The sequence below is a fragment of the Nannospalax galili genome, unplaced genomic scaffold (genome assembly GCF_000622305.1).
Source record: "Nannospalax galili isolate Female #2095 unplaced genomic scaffold, S.galili_v1.0 scaffold31, whole genome shotgun sequence".
Taxonomy (NCBI): Eukaryota; Metazoa; Chordata; class Mammalia; order Rodentia; family Spalacidae; genus Nannospalax; species Nannospalax galili.
In genome coordinates this window covers 4406081-4424759 of record NW_008332149.1, presented here as the reverse complement: position 1 = coordinate 4424759, position 18679 = coordinate 4406081, and the positions used below count along the sequence as shown (strand labels likewise).

The window sequence follows — 18679 nt, the reverse complement described above, 5'->3', positions numbered from 1 at the left end:
AATTAATAAAGTAGGGGACTAGAGACATGGCTTAGTGGTTAAGAGCACTGGCTGCTCTTAGGGAGGACCTAGGTTGAATTCCCAGCAGCCACATGGCAGCTAACAACTGTCTGTAACTCCAGTTCCAGGGGATCCAATGCCCTCTTTCTAACCTCCATGATCATTTCAGAACAGAGGTGCACTTATCATGCATGCAGGCAATATACTTAAACACATAAAATAAAAATAATAAAGTATTTTAAAATTAAAAAAGAAATGACAAAGCAAATCACCTTTAAAGCATGAATAAAAAATCATCACTTATTAATCACTGAAAATAACTAGTGAGTCTTAGAGCTAAAAATGTTTTTAAAGAAGATTTGTATCAGAATATACTGGACTTGGGGTTGCGGAAATGGCTTATTTGGTGAAATGCCCAAGGAACTAAGTTTGATCCTTAGTGCCCACATAAAAAATCGGAGCGCTGAGGCACACGTTGTTACCTCAGCACTGGGGAAGTGGAAGAAGAATGCCCAAGGCTTGCCGGTCAATCGGCCTTGCTGGATTGGTGAACCCCAAGCCAGTAAAAGACTCTGTCTCAAAAACCAAGGTGGACAGCTCCTAAGGAACAGCACCCAAAGTCGTCCTCTGACTTTAACATGCATGTGTACATATATGCATGTGTATCTACACATATGTACACACAAGAATATATTGCTTAACACTAACAGCTTCTGTGATCTCTGATGTCCTTTTTGGGAGTAAAACAATACATCTTAACTTGAGTTTTGTTTTGTTGGGACAGGGTCTCAGCAGGTAGTGTCTGCTGGCCTGAAACTTAGAACTCTGTGTAGCCTTCCCAGTGTTGGGATTACCCGTTTGTACCACCACACCCAGCTTCATCCCTTAACCTCTTAATTTGCTGAGACTCTACCTCCTGCACCTTAATAAAACAGAACCAGAAACTCAGGGGCAGCACTCAGGGGCATCAATATTCATGAATGAGACAGTATGTGAGAATATTATTTGGGACAAAACTCAGTGTTGGGATTACCCGTTTGTACCACCACACCCAGCTTCATCCCTTAACCTCTTAATTTGCTGAGACTCTACCTCCTGCACCTTAATAAAACAGAACCAGAAACTCAGGGACAGCACTCAGGGGCATCAATATTCATGAATGAGACAGTACGTGAGAATATTATTTGGGACAAAACTATTCCTCTAATCAAAAGGCAAATTCACTGGAACACTTGGCCAAATGACCCCGATAGTTTTCCAAAGCGACTCTCCAGCTCCTGTAGGAAATTAGTTTCTGGCTCCTTATCAATCCTGGATGGCAAGCTCCTGGATGTGGAGTTTCTCTCCACATATCAAATTAAAAAATCATCATTACAAGAAATTCCTGCAGCGAGGCTCATTCTGCCAAGCAGTCCTCTAACTTACCCTTCTGTTCCCTGCCTAGAGAACACAGTTTGATGGTTTATTCTGTGGCCCCAGTAGATCCTCTACTGTAAATAAACACTGGGACACAAGTGCACTGTTCCAGGAACTACCCCAGGCAGCCACAAGCTCTGCCCTAAGTTTTCAACCATGGTCTGAAAGGATGCCAACATTCCTGGCACTCTTTTCAATAATCAGCCACACTGTGCTAAGTGTTTCACTGCCATGCTCCCCAGCAAATAATGTACATGCGGTTTCTCCAACGGTGCCCAGAGAGTTGAGAGCTGGCCCGATGCTGGGAATTGCAGACCACCCCCTTTACTGCATATGCTAATTGCATCTGTCTATTAGCTTTCTGTGGGAGCTTTCTGTTAAAGAGTAAGATGGCTCAGCTGGTATCCGAGTTCCGTCCCCAGCACCCATGTAAAAAGCCCAGAGTAGCAGTGCAGCTATAATCCAGTGTTGAGGGAGGCAGGGACAGGAGGATCACTGTGGCTCACTGACTAGGCAGTCTAGCTGAATCTGGAAACTCCAGGTTCAGTGAGAGACCACTACTCATACCAAGGAGAAAAGTGACTGAGAAAGACATCTGACATTGACTGGTGGCCTCCATACACATACTGTGTGCATGCGTGCACATGCACACACAACTCCAGATCCACTAATCTAGACTAGCCTCATTTTATAGACTGGGAAACAAAAGTCAAGAAAATGACGTGTCCAGGGTGACACACCTAAGGAATCACTAGATGAACCCAGTGAGACCTATGTAAGGACAACTGTCCCTACCTGGACTGTCTTCATGGGACTCCAGGGCTCTTTGGAACACAGAAAACAAGTGGCCCTTTATTTGGTTCTCTCTTGGCTCCCATCTCCCTCGTGTCAGATATTACCACCACCATTATAGTCAAGCGTGTAATTTTCAGGGGACGATTAGGAAAAGCTACTCTTAATAGCTGTGGTTACTGGACTTCTGACTTCAGTATTCTTAAATCTTAAAAAAAAACTGTGTTAAAATTATTTTTAATTATGTGTATATATGTGCATCTGTGTATGAGTATGTGCATGTGAATGCAATGCCCTCAGAGGCCAGAAGAGGGGGTCATATCCCCTGGAGCTGCAGTTACAGGCAGTTGTGAGACTTCAGATCAACTTTCAAGTTTTTTGTGGTTGTGGGGTTTTTCTTCAGTACTAGGGGAAAAAAAACTGTGTTAAAATTATTTTTAATTATGTGTATATATGTGCATCTGTGTATGAGTATGTGCATGTGAATGCAATGCCCTCAGAGGCCAGAAGAGGGGGTCATATCCCCTGGAGCTGCAGTTACAGGCAGTTGTGAGACTTCAGATCAACTTTCAAGTTTTTTGTGGTTGTGGGGTTTTTCTTCAGTACTAGGGGTTGAATTCAGGGCCTTGTACTCTACCTAGGCAAGCACTCTAAGCTATGTCCCTAGGTTTTGGGGGGTTTTTTACTTTTTATTTTTAGAAAAGGACTAAGTTACCCAGGCCATTCTTGAACTTACTCTATAGTCTAGACAAATGTTGAACTGGGTAATCATCGTGCCTGAGTCTCCTGAGTAGCTGAAATTATCACCAGGTTTAGTTTGACTTTCAAGTCTGGTTAAGATTTCCGGTTATAACATACATCTTTATGGAGCAGCACTGTAAACACCATTCACTTACTACCATCTGTATTTTGCCTATTTTTCATTACTATAACAACATACCTGAGACAGGCTACTTTATAAAGCAAATATTTTATTTTGGCTCATGACTCTGAAAGCTCAAGGTTCAAGGGCCATACGTGGTGATGGCCTTCTTCCTTGCAGAATCCCAAGGTGGAAGGGGGCATTCTGTGGAGAGGGACAGGAAGCACTTATGCCTTCTCATCTCTCTCCCTCTTCTTACAAAGCCACCAGGATTCAATCATGGGGCTCTATCCTAAGGAACACATCTGATCCTAATCAGCTCTCAAAGCCCCAGTTCTAAACACCATATTCAAAAGGTTTTCATCTTAATACCTCACAATGGGAACTACATTTCAACACATAGACTTGGCAAGGACATATTGAAACTACCCCCAGACCACAGCAAGATCTCTCTTCTTCAAGCTATTATCTCTACCCTTCAGTAAAGCTGCTCATCAGTCAATTCTGTCTGGCATTGTCCTGGAGGTCACCCCCTGACTTCAGGCATGTCTGTGACTCAGGGTCCCCTTGCTCAGGGGACTTAATTTATTTTTTGATACACACCAAGTAAGAGAGTCTTAAGCTATCTCAGTTCACTTTAAATGTGACATTTCACCTAGTAAGTAACTTACAAGAGAAAGAAATAATGCTTCTCAGGAGCAAGGAGGTTTACTTCTAAACTTAAAACAACAAACCACAAGTTCAAGGCCAGTCTGGTCTACATATAAGTTCCAGACTAGCCAGGGGTACACAGCAGGATCCTCTCTCAAAATACTACTAATAATAATGATAATAAAAACTTTAAAAATAAAGCAACACCAAGATTTCACAGTTGCCCAATCCCTGGTCCTGGAACCCACAAAATTCTAATTCTCTCTCATCTTTGTGTCTGTGTATATATGTCTGTGTGTGTGGTGTATACATGTGTGTTCCTGTATTGTTTGTGTGTGTCTGTGTGTGTTCAGGAGCATGTGGAGATCAGAGGTCAAACTCTGATGTCCTCAATTTTCCTCACCATTTTTTTTTTTTGTCTTTTTGAGACAGGGTCTCCTGGTAGCCTCAGCTGGCCTGGAACTCACTATGTAGACCAGGCTAGCCTTGACTCACCTTGTTTTTTGAGGCAGGGTCTCTCACTTTTTTTTTAAGTTTTTAAAAAAAATTTATTATTTTTATGTGTATGAGTATATTGCCTGCATGTATGTGAGTACACCTGTGTTGTGCAATGCCACAGAAGTCAGAAGAGGGCTTTGGATTCCCCTAGAACTGGTGTTAAGGATGGTTCACAGCCACCATGTGGGTGCTGGGAATTGAACCCAGGTCCTCTGCAAAAGCAGTCAGTGCTCTTAACCCAGGCTGAGTCATCTCTCCAGTCCAGCGTTTCTCCCTTTTATCTGGAACTTCCAGATTTGGCCAGGCTGAGCCCCAGGGAGCCTCCTGACTCTGCCTCCCAGTGCTGTGATTATATCACAAGCCAGGATGACTGGCTTTTTTTTTTTTTTAACCTGGGTTCTGGAATATAGCACAGGGCCTCCTGTCTTCACAGTAAGCACTTTCCCTCCTGAGCCAGCTCCCCCCTACCCCTTCCTTCTTTTTCATTGATAAAAGTTTCCTTTCTAGATGATTACACAAGAACATGGGCTTAGAGTGCACAGGTGGAAAAAAAACAACATTAAACATGTTTTTCTAGCAGCTTAAGCTTTCTCATGCTAGTAAGGTGCAATTTTCCCTAACAGTCATTTGTTTCTATTTTGTCTGCTTATATTTTATTTTTTAGTTGAACTCTAAAACATTTTTGTAATGAACTAAAGGATTTATTGTTGTTGTGTTGGATTTTTTTTTTTTATTTTATGTGTATGAGTATATTGCCTGCCTGTATGTAAGTGCACCCATGTCATGCAATGCCCGAGGAGGACAGAAGATGGTGTTGGATCTCCAGGAACTGAAGTTACTGATGGTTGTTAGCTGCCATGTGGGTGCTGGGAATCGAACCTGGGTCCTCTGCAAGAGCAGCCAGTGCTCTTAACCGCTGAGCCACCTCTCCAGCCCTGTTTTTCTTTTTTTAAAAAGATTTATCTTTTAAAGTACATATATATGTATTCTGTAGGTGGTGACTATATGCATGTGTGTGCAAGTGCCTGTGGAGGCCAGAAGGTACAGGTTTCCATGAAGTTAGAGTTACAGGCAGTTTGTGAGCTTCTCAACATGGGTGTTAGGGTTCAAGCTCAGGTTCTCTGCAAGAGCAGACATACCCCTGACCCATCTCTCCAGCCCATGTTTTGTCTGTCCCTCAATCCTGGCTCTATTTAGATCTTCAACCATTTGTGTCCCACATTAGTTTTTCAGTAAAGTTCTCTTCACATGAGTTTGTCATTGGCTGATAATAACACTCACCATTTACAACTTGTTTGCAACATGTTAGGTTCTGTTCCAAACTTTCCATGTGGTTAAATTATTCAGTTCTCACAAAGCACTCTCATGTGACTAAGAGTATTCCCATTTTATGGATGAGGAAACTGAGCCATGGGGCCTTGCAAGGGTCACCCAGCTAAGAAATGGAAATCACAGTCCAAAGGTAGGCAGTCTGGCTCCAGGGCACATGCTCTTTCCCACAAGGCTCCACTGCCCTTTTAAATTTTCATTTCTGTTCATCTTTACATTAAAAGGCTAGAAAAGCCTCTTGAAGAGGGTGATAGTCCCAGTGTGGGGAAAAGGCTGAGAAAGCTGGGGTCAATCCCATGTGGGGTGGTGGTGTCCTGTAAAACCAGGGTAGAATCATCTGGCACACAAACAGAATGTGCAGACCATTTCCAATCCCATTTGTGCTCTTCTATGTGGTTTCTGACTTCAGTAAAAGCCATTTCTTCAAAGATGCATGGAGTATCACCGTGCAGATGGCTGGAGCCCATGGCTCACAGTCTATTTCGTAATGAATTATTTATAGTCGCCATGATGTCACAGCTGATCGAGATTTTCTCCAGACACGAATTCCCTAGAAATCCATACTCAAAAGGCATCTGCAACACTCATCAGAACCAAATGCTCGGGCTTGGATTTCTGCTATTCTTCTGCAGGGAGAGCTGTGTAATGACCCTGCGTAGACAATTTCCCCAAGCCCAATAATATTTTAATAAGATCTCAATATCCAGCTTCCTCAACCAACAGAGGCAACTTACATCCTCAAAGGATCTGTCCTAAGTACCTCCCAAAATCAAAACACATTAAAGTAATAAGATAAAATATATATTCACATCCAGGAAAATGTTAACCCTAAATTCCAAGGTGGTTAGACTCAACACACCCATCTTCCTTTCAAGTGCTCTCCTTTGAGCCCAGCACAGCGGCATTCATCACTAATCTCAATATTTAAGAGGCTGAGGTAGGAGGGTCATGAATTCAAGGCCAGGCTTGGCTACATAGCAAAGTCCCAAGACTAGTCTGGGCTCCATGAAACCCTAGCTCATATAACTAAAACAAATAAAATTTAAAAGAAAGAAATACAGAAAGAAAAAAAGAATCAAATACTCTCCTTTGCAATGAAGTTTCAAAAGTATACACCCACAAAACTAATTCAGAAAGCTCATATCACCTACACCATATCAAGCATAACACAATTTTCTAAAAAGTAGAAAGTTACATCCTAATATAGAAGCTGAGGATCTGTTTGTTTTAAATGGTGATCTGCGTAAGGCTCCACAGAAACTGGGTCGTGGAAATACAGTATCTAAATATTACCGAAGTGTTTATCACTGCAGTATCTAGTTGGAGGACCACCTTGCAGGCATGTGATGCCCCGGCTGGGGAGATTTAAGCAGTTAGCAAAAATTAGTGAAAGTAAGGAAGTTTTAAAATAATCCTACTAAGACCCAGCACTCAAGGAGAGAGGAGGCTAGCCTGCCGAGGGTCACCATGGCTCCCAGTGGCCTTTGTGGCACTTTGATTAGCCGGCTTAGGCCTCAAAGAAAGGCAAGTTCACGGCACCTCTCTGAAGTCACCTGTGTATCTGAGCCTGCATAGCGCGCTCCCCCCCAGCTCCTGCCCCACCCTGAGCCTGGGTCAGAGTCACGGACAAGCCAACGCATCTCCTGCAGGGGTGGGGGATTATTCCTTACGTTCCATGCTCTGGGGTCCTCCTAAGAAGTTCCACACAGACCAAAACACCTCTGCCTTCTGAGAGCTGCTTTGTATGAGAAAGACGGGCTCGGGGCTCCCCAGCACCCTTGGGTCCAAAGAAAAAACAAGCCTCAACATCCTCTTTTGAGTGGACTAAACAACAGATGGCCACTGGTTTCCAGTATCTACTAGAGGGAAGGAAGTAAGAGTGCCAGACTGTTATTTGTAGCCTCCCAAGAATCCCCACTTTCTAGGCAGGGGCCCAGAGGAAACAACCATGACCCCATCCTGGGGCTGAAAATGAAGATTCTGTCACTGATTTTCCTCACCTCCCAGAAGGCCCTGTGTTCCCTCTGGGGCCTGACATTTACGCTTAAATGTACTTTTTCTCCTTCCACACTTCATCCTTCTCTGTCTCTGCCTCAAGTCAAGATAAGGGATTTCTGAACTGGATGTGTGGTTCAGTGGCAGAGCGCGTACCCAACATGCATAAAGCCCTGGGTTAATCCCAAACCCTGTCAAAATAATTTGTCAAGATCAGTCAGGCAGACCATGCTTTGTGGGGTCTTTTTCTGGGGGAGGGAGAAAGATTTAAGGCAGGGTCTTACTGTGTAGCTCTGCCTGGCCGTGAACTCCTGGAAAACCCCAGCCTCCGCCTCCTAGGTACAGTACTCCTGTATAAGCTCACACATTTATTTTCTTCCTTTCTTGCTTTTTTTTTTGGTTTGGTTTGTTTGTTTGTTTCTGGGGTTTAAAGAGAGGGTATCATGTAGCTCAGACTGGCCTCAATCTTGATATGTAGCCAAACATGACCTAGAACTTCTAATCCTCCTCCATTCCCAGGGCTACAGTAATTACAGGTGTGTACCATGTCCAGTTTTATGTGACGCTGGGGACTGGATTCAGGGTTTTGTGCATGCTAAGCACACTCTATCAACTACATCCCTAGCCCACAGATTTCTCAATGTGAATATGTTCCTGTGTGTGCAGGTGCAGATGCACATATGTGCAAATGTGTGTGGAAACCAGAGGACAACCTCCAGTGTCTTTTCTCAGGCTCCATCCACCTTCCTTTTAAAAAAATATTTTATTATTTTTATTTTATTTTATGTATACGAGTGTATTGCTTGCATATATATAAGTGCACCCGTGTCATGTGATGTCCACATAAGTCAGAAGAGATCGTTGGATCCCTTAGAACTGATGTTGTTAGCCACCATGTGGGTACTGGGAACCGAACCCAGGTCTTCTACAAAAGCAGCCAGTGCTCTAACCACTGACACATCTCTCCAGCCTCCAACCTTGCTTTTTGACAGGGTCATCTTACTGGGCTGGAACTCACTAAGTAAACTAGACTGGCTGGCCAGCGAGCCCCAAGCATCTGCATGTGTCCACCTCCCCATAAGCATATTCCACCACTCCAGGGATAGAGCTCCTAATGCCTGAGCAGAGAGCATTTTAACCAGCTGAGCTATTTCCCCAGGTCCCAGCCCACACATTTTTTAAGAACAAAGGTTATGTGTTCCTCAGGGTCATCCTCAAGTCTGACACTCCTGAATATGGTTTATAATGATCGATGCCATCTGAGGAATGAGCTAAGCTGGGCACTGATCAAGGGGTCAGAGGTACAGAAAGGAAAATGACAGCTAATTAAAACAGATGATATTCTCTGAGAACTTCCGGTCCCCTTCTGCACTTCACAGCAGAGGGGTGAATAAAACAACCTGCTATAAAGAAGCAAGCAACAAAGTGGAAGAACTCAGACTCTATCGAACGAGGCCAGCTGAAGAGGCTCAAAAGGAAAGTGGGGGACAAGATGCAACAAAAGCCCAGCTCCTTTAGTCACAGGTTACCACGAACTGAGACGATAAGACCAGGAGCTCCCAGACAGGAGGGGAAGAAAGGAAAGGAAAAGCTGTCACCTCAGTATTTATTACCTAAATATTTAATAAGGTGACTGAGATGTGTGCATACAAAGCCCTGGACTGGGGTCCAATGCAGTCTCTCTCGTCTGCTTCTTTGGAAATGACTGGTCCTGAAGTAGTCCCTACCCCTGGGGGACCCAACTTCCTTTTTTCTGGGACGGGCTACCGTCAGGTGCAGAGGACCAGGAGGCAGCCAGGCCTGGAGCAGGCAGACAAAGGACACCCTGAAGGAGGTAGAAATGCCCAACACCCCCCATCGGCAGAGGGGGAAGCAGGGGAAGTGGGCTGGGGGGAAGGCTGAGCAGGTGGAGGAGCAGCAAGGTTGACCTGAGCACTTGGCATGGCTCTCAAGAGATGAGACCTGGATTAGAAGGGAAATCTGCCCCCAGCCGTGTGCAGGGGACTGGTTCACTGTAGCGAACGCCTCCTGACAGCTCTTATCGAGGGGCTGCTGCTGTCGCCCGCCTGAGGCCCCTCTGCACCCACTGCCACCCCCAGGCTGCTGCAGTGGACAGCTATCTGGGGGAAGCAGAAGCAACCAGAGTATATTTAGTACCGTTTAAACAGCAAGTTCCCAGAGCCCAGCATGAAGAGGCTGAGGGGGATTACTCAACCCAGGGAGGCACTGGCTGGCTCCCCCAAACTCTAGGAAATGGCCAATATAGACACCTGGCGAGGCATCCAAGCTCTCTACCTTTGAGGAAAGTAGACACAAGCCCAAATGTGACTCAGTGGTAGTTACTAAAGGCACCTTACACCTCTTGCCTGCCCATCTCATGGTGGGGTCAGAGCAGGATCCTGGGCTGATTTCACTTAAACAAACGACACTTTATCCTGATCTTTTGGAGCCTGTAGATTAGCCTTGCTCTCCCCAAATTCCCAGGCCCAACCTATGAGTTTCTGCAAGGAAAGTTTCTCCAACTGCCAAGACGCTCCACTGCCGGGTTGTTAAAACAAAGACATTAAATTTCTGCGCAGACTGTCATCTTTAAATAAAAACTTAAGCCCAGCAATAAATCTGAAACTGTTCCCAAGGGTTTAATGGGATAATATAAAACGGGTTGGGGTGGCCTGCCTGGCAGGGTAAGAATTCCCCTGACAGGTCGCCCAGTGGTCTGACTGCATGGTGGGGGACCAGGGGTGTGACTTCAGCTTCTATTCTGAAGTGGGAATCATGCCAGCTATTGGCAGTGCAAACTGCGGGTAGGGCAGGAAGAGGAGACAGTATCCTGAGGGTCCTCATATTTCAGTGCCATAAAAATCACTAGGGACCGACTCTCCCTGCCCCCCATTGGGTCCCCAAGGCTGAACTGCGGTCTGACTTTTATCAAGCCCTCTCTCCCTATCTGATAGGTAGAACGCACTTTGGGAGACCTCAGAAATTAGATGAAGGGCCTGTAAGGGTAGAGGCACACTTAAGGACTTCATCTTTGATGAGATTTAGCTTTTTCAGCCTCACATAAAATGCTTGGAAGTGGGAATGGGGTGGGGGGTGGGTAGCAGGCCTGTGGCCAGCTCCAAATCCAGACTCCTGTAAGGTGTACCCATGACATGATTGGACCTCTTTAGAAGGAATAGTTCAGCTGGTGGTAGAGCTCTGTAATAGAGCACTTACCTAGCATGTGCACGGCCCTGGGTACATGCCTAGCACCAAAGGAAAAAAAAATAATCAAAATTATCCCCCTCCCATCATAATAGTGTCCTGCATCACTTGGCTGGCTGCCCACCTCTGCTTGTGGCCCCTCCCTCCCCTTTTCTGTCAACTAGCTCCTTCTTTTCCCGCCGATGGGTAGTGGTGACAGAACTGGCAGGGGCATATGTCATTTCCCATGACTAGACCCATGAGTTTCAAGGAAATCAGGCTCTTTCCATCCAGATCTCCAATACCAATCTCTGATGTTTAACTGTTGGTCTTTCTATCAGCAACACGGGCACATTTCACCAAGGTTGCCCTGGAACAGGTACATGCTATTAATGTTCCTGAAATTATCTTCCACCTTTTGGGGGTACAACCTGGCCACACGCAAAAGCACCCTGAATCTGTTTCTCCCATGATTCAGTGATTCTATCTGTGAGTCTTCAGGCCAAGTATGATCCAAAGTAAAGAGCAACCCAAGCCAGTGTAGTCACAGCTGCTCCATATAGTAAGAGACAAGAATGAAAACAGTAGCTCACACATCTTTGTCACATTTCCAGCATTGTACTCAGGGCTCCTCATGTTTAACTGATGACCTTTCTATCAGTAATGTGAACACAATTTTATCAGTCAAAGTCTGTAGTTGAGGGCTGACAAGATTGCTCAGTGGGTAAGGGTACTTGCCTCCAAGCCCGATGGCCTGAGTTTGATCTCCAGGACCCCACATGATGAAAGGAGAGAATCAAATCCTACAAGCTGCCCTCTGACCTCTACATGTGGGCAGTGGCATAGTTCATGCATGCTCACACAGAAAGACAGACACAAACAATAAATATATTTAAGTCTGTAGGCGAGCTCACAGCCCTCTGAAACTCACTTTACAGACAGAGAAATTGACACAGAAGGTTGTCAAGCCTTGATTTCTAAGGTATGTTGCTTTTCATGGTGTAAACATCCTACCACATCTCATTCCAATCTACTTATGACTTCCCAACCAATTCACAGATTTCTTGAATATTTACCAATTGGCTCTTGCAAGCCACACAGGAGCCAGCTCTAGCACAGCTCTGTGGCAGGATAGGTCCAGTGACTTGTTCAGTGTCCGTTAATGACATGATCAAGGCTGGAACCAGGAGTTTGACTTCCGAATCTAAAATCTGGCCACCTGTGTCTGCCATGGTTAAAGGTAACGACCAACACTCACAAGGGAATCCTCTGACAACAAGGACTGCGGGAAGGTCTAGGTGGCCCCTAACACTAATGGAGCACTTCCACACTCTCTAGACAACCACGTGAACTCTTTACAATAACTATAAAATCTGACTTTCGTAGGGTTGTCTTAAATATTTAATGAAATGATTTGCATAAATTGATGGGTGGAGGGCAGGCTCCAATTAAGCACTTGCAGTAGCTACCCTCATTCCCCCTTTGCCACCCCTCCTATTCCTCACAAGGCAGCTGCATTGCTCGTACGTGGTGGAGTGGGATTCATGCCGGTCTGGTGGCAATCTCTTAACCACATTTGATGTTAGGTGAAAAGTGGAAACCGACCAACAAGTACAGACTCGGCACCGTGCAGAAGTGAATCTCGGTGTGGGCGACAGGAAAGCCTGTGAACTCTGAACGCGAGAGTCAGGCAAACCCAGGTTTGAAAGATTCGCCATCACCTATTAAGAACGGAGCAAATTACCTAACACTTGGCTTCAGTTCTCCCCTCTCCAACGCGGCTGTTTTAAGAGTGAAAAAACAGCAGAGAAGGCGTCAAAACACAAGAGTTCCTGGCCACAACACAAGCCACCCAAGGGTGTTAGGTGTTACTATGAACAAAATGGGCTAAGAGGATTCGAATTCTGGTTTCATCACTGTGGGTTCTTTGTCTCGTCAACTTGCCCCCAAGTGCGGCTCGGGCTGGTCCAGAGGGGCAGGCAAAGTGAATGCTCTCTGGTGTTACACAGGTACCTTTCCTGTGGTGTTGAGCCACCTCCGGGGCCCCACTTTTCGGCTCCTGGGCGCAGAGCTGCAGGCCCTACCGCCACGGGGCTGGGCGGCCCGGGGGATGCCCGAGGTCCAGGCGCGCCTCTCGCGGGCGCGCGGGGGCATCCTTCCCACCCAGGCCCGCAGAGGAGGCAGAGGGCTCCACCGAGGGGGGAAGCCGGCCCGGCATTCTGCTTTTGGAGTCCGGCTCCCCCTCCACCTCTAGAGTTTGGGGTTGTTTTGCATCTCCTTTTTCTCTCATACCATCACTAAAAAGAAAACTACTGCGGTTCCCCATTCCAGCCAAACTTCCTCCCCGGGAAAGCTCTGCGCTCCGGCGGGGCGCAAATCCGAGCAGGGGGGGAAAGCCGCCTGGCGGCCGGGGCTGCCGTCGGGGAGGTACCGCCGAGCCGCGCCCGAGCCCGAGCCAGGCAAGGATGCTCAGCGCGTAGCGCTGGCCGGGGCTCCTCGCTGTCCTTCCCCGCGCCCCGACGCCCCCGCAGCCCGCTTACCTGACGGCGGCCGCTTCCTGCTCAGTCGGCTCACAGCGCGGTTGAACATCTCCGCGAGTGCCGGAGGAGGAAGGAGGAGCAGCCCGGCGGCGCGGTGGCTGAGCCCGAGGAGAACTAGGAGGAGGAGGAGGAGGAGGGCCAGGGGGAGGAGCCCGCTCGGCACCGCCCCAGCCGGCCCCCGCCCGCCACCTCCTCTCCGCCCGGCGCCGCGTGGCGCGCTTCTAGCTCCTGGCTGCCCGCGCCCTTGGGGGACCGGGTCCCGCCCCGGGCTGCCAGGACAGGGCCGGGCACGGTGGCCCCGGGTGACCCTCGAGATGGGGTGCAGGCGTGCAGAGCTCATCCGAGACGCCGCCCGGCTGCTCGCCCACTCCCGCGTCCGTCCCGGTCCCTCCCCTTGCAAGCCCGGGAGAAGCTGGCCGGACGCTGCGGGCGCACGGCGCTTCGTGACCCTGCCAGGCGGGGGTCACCTCCCGGCTGGCCACCGGGAAGCCGAGGCCGTGCGCTTCTGCCAAGTCAGACCCCAGCGCGCCGGGGTCTGCGGGGCTCGGACTCTGTGGGCGCTGGGCCTGCCCACGCCGCGAATGCCCGGGAGGTGTCACCGGAGCTGGGGCCCGTGTGTTGCGCGGAGCCAGCCCAACCACCGCGAGTGGGCGCCCTCTCCGGGCCCGCCACGCCGCGCGGGCCAGGGAACTCAGACGCCCTCTGCCCGGCTTTGAGGCTCTGGGACAGACCTCGGAGAATTCGCAGGAACTTCTGGGGTTCCAGTGCGGACCAGAACGCTCGGGCACGTTTGCGACTTTGGGGACATCTGGGTGTTATCTCTGGCAGGTCCTTTGCATCCGACTATCCGCATCCCTCGGGTCCTCCAGCGCTCTGGGCTCATCTCTCCCCTCGTGGAGCCAGTCACCCGCTCAGCGCCGCTCTCCACGCTCGAGTAGTTTCCCATTTCTTCTACAAAACAACCCAAGAGGGGGATGTCATTAGCCCCATTTTCTTGAGCATTTGGTTTGCAAGGAATTGTCTTTCTGGCGAGTTTTATTTTTCTCCTTGTAGATGTGGCTTTGTCTAGAAATTGGTCTTTATTTTTAGCTGTAGTAATTGCTATTTTTCTAAACCATTCCCCAGCCCCCCCTCACCCCTCAGCCTTCTTTCTCAAGATTTGCACTAGCTGGCGCTTTCCTTTCTATTCTGAGCTTCCCGTTTTCTCCCTATTTGCCCACCCTGCAGTCCTAATGCCACCCCAGCTCTGGTCCATTTTGTGTGTGTGTGTGTGTGTGTGTGTGTGTGTTTTCCCCTCTCTCTCTTTTTCCGAGCTACATCATTTCCAAGCACCCTCCCCAAGCTACGGAGGAATCTGCGGCAGCTGGCAGGTGAGCGTTCACAGAACCTACCTTACAGCTCACCTTAATGACATGTTTCAGTCCGCTGTTGACCCACTCCAGGGATTAGCTTTCCCGCCTTGAAGTGGCGCTTGTGTCAGAGGCAAGCATTCTGTAAGGGTTAAACTTTTAAGTGCTGGCAGAGTTCTGGATCCCAATGAGACCTGCATTCTCAAAACCATAACACACTTTGCACCACCGTACAGGCACATCTCCCTAGAAACTTCCCCACCAGGCAGATCACAAATAACCCCAACAGAGGAAGCAAGGAGACTAGGAGTAGAAGTTAAGACACAGCCAGTCAATGCTATGCCGGGAGCGAGGTCTACCCCACCGTGTCCTCAACAAGCCTGGTGTGGCCTAGGGCTTGCTTATGAGGCCTGCCTGAGCTGAGAACCCAAGCTTCCTAAACACAGGGGGAAGCTAACAGCTTCAATCACTTTTCCCTCTTCTCTGACCTTATGGAACAGCACAAGAAGACCCAGGGTTAAGAGCTAATGTGCACAGTTTTATTTATTTATTTTGGTTTTGAGACTCATAAAATTGCAACCTATTTGAAGTGTCTAGAGATCGAAGCGCCAATTTTCACATGTACTGTGCAGAGAACCAAAAATAAGAGAATAAAGGCGTGAAGCTCCCAAAGTATGCTGAACACAACACACTGGCATGGTTCTGCCAGCCCTCTGCAGCTGAAGATGATCACCCCCGGGGGCATCACTGTCCTGGTCCCCTACTGGCTTGCTCATCTCAATCTGGCCTTCAAAAGAAATGATGGCAGCCAACTGGGCAAGAAGGTGTGCAAGTTGGGCCCCTTTCTCCCCTTGACTGGCCTCACCTTTGGTTCAGAGACCAACCTTCAAATCAAGCAGGAAACAGCAGCCCTGGAGGTCTTGCAGTAACAGAATTTCAGAGGGGTGAGTTTTACAGGTCAGTGTGATTTATTCTGCTCGGAAGCTTTAAAACTTTGGTAAAGGTGGATGAGCTGGCTCAGTAGGTAAAGGCCTTTGCCTCCAAGCCTGTTGATCTGAGTTTGTTCCCCAGCACCCACATGGTAGAAGGAGGGAACCAACTCACACTAAATTAATTGATTGATTAATTAATTCATTAAAGTAAAACTTTGGTAAGACTGGCTGGAGAATTAGCTTAGTTGGTAAAGTGCTTTTGTGGCAAGCCATGGGTTTGATCTCCGGCACTGAAAAAATAAATAAAAACAGGGCATGGTGGTACACACTTTCAATACCATCACTCAGGACAGGAAGCAGAAGGATCAGAAATTTAAGGTCATCACTGAATAGTGAGTTCAAAGCCAGCCTGGGCTACCTGAAACCCTTTCTCAAAAAAGAAAAGACTGAGTTGTGAATATATTTTAGAGTTTCTGTCTTATGATATGTATATATATGTAAAATCTACTGTAGGCCCTTTGAGGGCAAACTAAGTAAGTAGATCAATGCTAGACTCCCAAGTCAAGAGACCTGGGTATCTGTCCTGACCATGCAGCTTCCCAGCCCTGTGTCCTCAGCATGTCACAGCCTCGTGGGATAGGATGGCACCTAGATTCTGAGAGTGTGGTGAGCAGCAGAAATAAACAAAAAAAGCACCTGGCATGTTGCCCAGCGCATGTAGGCGCACACAAAAATTACTGGAATCTAAATTACTCTTACTCCTCCTGCAAGCTGTTTCCATAAATAATAAACTTTAACCTACACACAGTCAAAAATGGTTCAGGGGTATTTGTTTTGTTTATTTGTGGTACTAGGGATCAACCCCAGGGCCTTGCACATGGCAGACAAACACTGTACCACTGTGACACCCCCCCCCATAGCCCTGGAATTTTTTTTTATTATTATAGAAAGTTGGCAGGGTAGTAGTAGTGTGATGCTTACAAGGTGTGAAAGCTCACACAGTATAATTACTAATAGTGATGCTTACAAGGTGAAAGGCTAGAAATAAGTCATTAGAACCTCTCAGAAGGTCAGAGAGGTAGACACAGTAAGATGCCTATTTAGTATTATGTATAGTCTTCGGAGTATTTACACCCATGGGACTAGTGAATAATTCATCAACTGGTCATTTCTGGAAGGAAAAAAAAAAGCAATGCAAAGATTCGTGTGTTCCATGGCACTGATTTTTTTTTTTTTGGAAGGGGGTATTTATAGTAGCTAAAAAATGCCCACTCAGAGAACAAGATTATAACACAGTCCTGTGAGGGACTACTTAACAGTTGTAAAAGACCATATGATAGTTGGAGATGTGGCTCAGTTGGCAGAGTGCTTGTCCAGCAGGCATGAAGCCCTGTCTTCATCCCAAGCATGAGCTGGGTGTGGTGGTACCTGACTGTAATCCCAGCACTCGGCAGGTGGAAGCAGGATGAAACTCAAGAGACTCAGAAACTCAAGATCACAGTGACTGTATAGTGAATTTGAGACCAGCCTGGACTACATGAGACCCTGACTCAAAAAAACGACCACTACCACCACCAACAACAAAAAAGACCATGTTCAAGCCCATTTGGTGTTGTGTGAGCATACTTACACAAAACTTTCATGGATAGGAAAAACCGGGATACATATATATTTATTTAGACAAAGCTAGCAGTTAACCACACCGAAATATTACTAGAATTTATCTCTGAGTGATAGGCTATTGGGTGATTTAAATTTCATTATTATATATTCATGTTTTAAAGATTTCGTTTTATTTTATTTTATTTTTGGTCTTTTTGAGACAGGGTCTCCCAGTAGCCCCAGCTGGCCTGGAACTCACTATGTAGACCAGGCTGGCCTTGAACTCAGAGATCCACCTGCCTCTGCCTCCCGAGTGCTGGGATTAAAGGCGTGCACCACCAGGCCCGGCTTTATTTATTATTTTTATTTTATGTATATGAGTGTATTGCCTGCATGTGTGTAAGTGCACTTGTGTCCTGTGGTGTCCGTGGCAGTCAGAAGAGGTGTCGGATTTCCCTGGAAATGAAGTTATAGACAGTTGTTAGCTGTCAATGTGGGTTCTGGGAATTGAACCTAGGTCTTTTTCAAGAGCAGCCAGTGTGCTTAACCACTGAGCCATCTCTCAGCCCCTATATTCATGTTTTGCAAAATGGCTGTAGTGTACACACTTTTTTTTTTAATGTGTACGCATGTATTGCCTGCATGTAGGTAAGTGCACCTGTGTCGTGCAATGCCTGTGGAGGACAGAAGAGGCTGTCAGAAACCCTGGAACTGGAGCTACCAACAGTTGTTAGCTGCCATGTGGGTGCTGGGATTCAAACTCGGGTCTTCTGCAAGAACAGTCAGTGTTCTTAACCTCTGAGCCATCTCTCCAGCCCCAGTGTACACACTTTTAAACCAGAAGGAGGGAGAACAGTAATGGGAAACTGGCTGAAATCTTCATCTGGGTTTTATGATACAAATATGTGTTTGTTTTATAAAGCTTTAATTTTTAGTGAGTATACAAAATCATGGATTTCATATGACATCTTCATTCATGTACACCATGCCTTGCTCATGCTCCCGTCACTGTACTCCCTGCACCCCATGCCCCAGGTCATCATTTTTACAGCATTAGTTTGGCTTTCTTAGAGCTCTCAATTTCCCATGGAAAGAGAGGCAGCTGGGGTCTGCCAGCTTTGATCTTTCTTGCACTTCAGGCCACATGTTCCTGGAATGTCACAGTTCAGATGTCTTGGGGGTCAGCATCTTGGGCTGCAGAATAGGAAGCCAAGGGCCAGGCAGCAACTGGACCCGGTTTGGCTTCTTCTAACTAATGAACGTGATGCCAGGTGTCCTGACTCCTGGGCAGGAGGTTTTCTTGGAAAGCATACTCCCTCGGGTCATACTGCAGCCATGGCAGGAAAGCTGAAAGTTCTAGATACTATTTCCAGTTAAACAGGGCAGATTAATTGGGTTTGGTATCTCCTACCCAGCATAGGAGTGCTATGGCAAGAAACAGAAGGATTGCCAAGAGTTTGAGGCCAACTTGGGCTACATAGTAAATTCTAGATTAGTCTGGGCTGCACAGTATGGTACACTATCTCAAGA

General features: G+C 47.1%; 1 protein-coding gene across 1 annotated transcript in view; it reads right to left on the bottom strand.

Annotated features, from left to right (window-relative positions):
• Positions 1-13390, bottom strand: part of Rgs10 (regulator of G protein signaling 10) — a 43168-nt gene extending 29778 nt beyond the window's left edge. The window contains exon 1 of the mRNA XM_008827310.2: positions 13267-13390. Coding sequence (XP_008825532.1) covers positions 13267-13315 — 49 coding nt within the window. The 5' untranslated portion in view covers positions 13316-13390. The remainder of the gene's footprint in view (positions 1-13266) is intronic.
• Positions 13391-18679: the final 5289 nt, after the last annotated feature.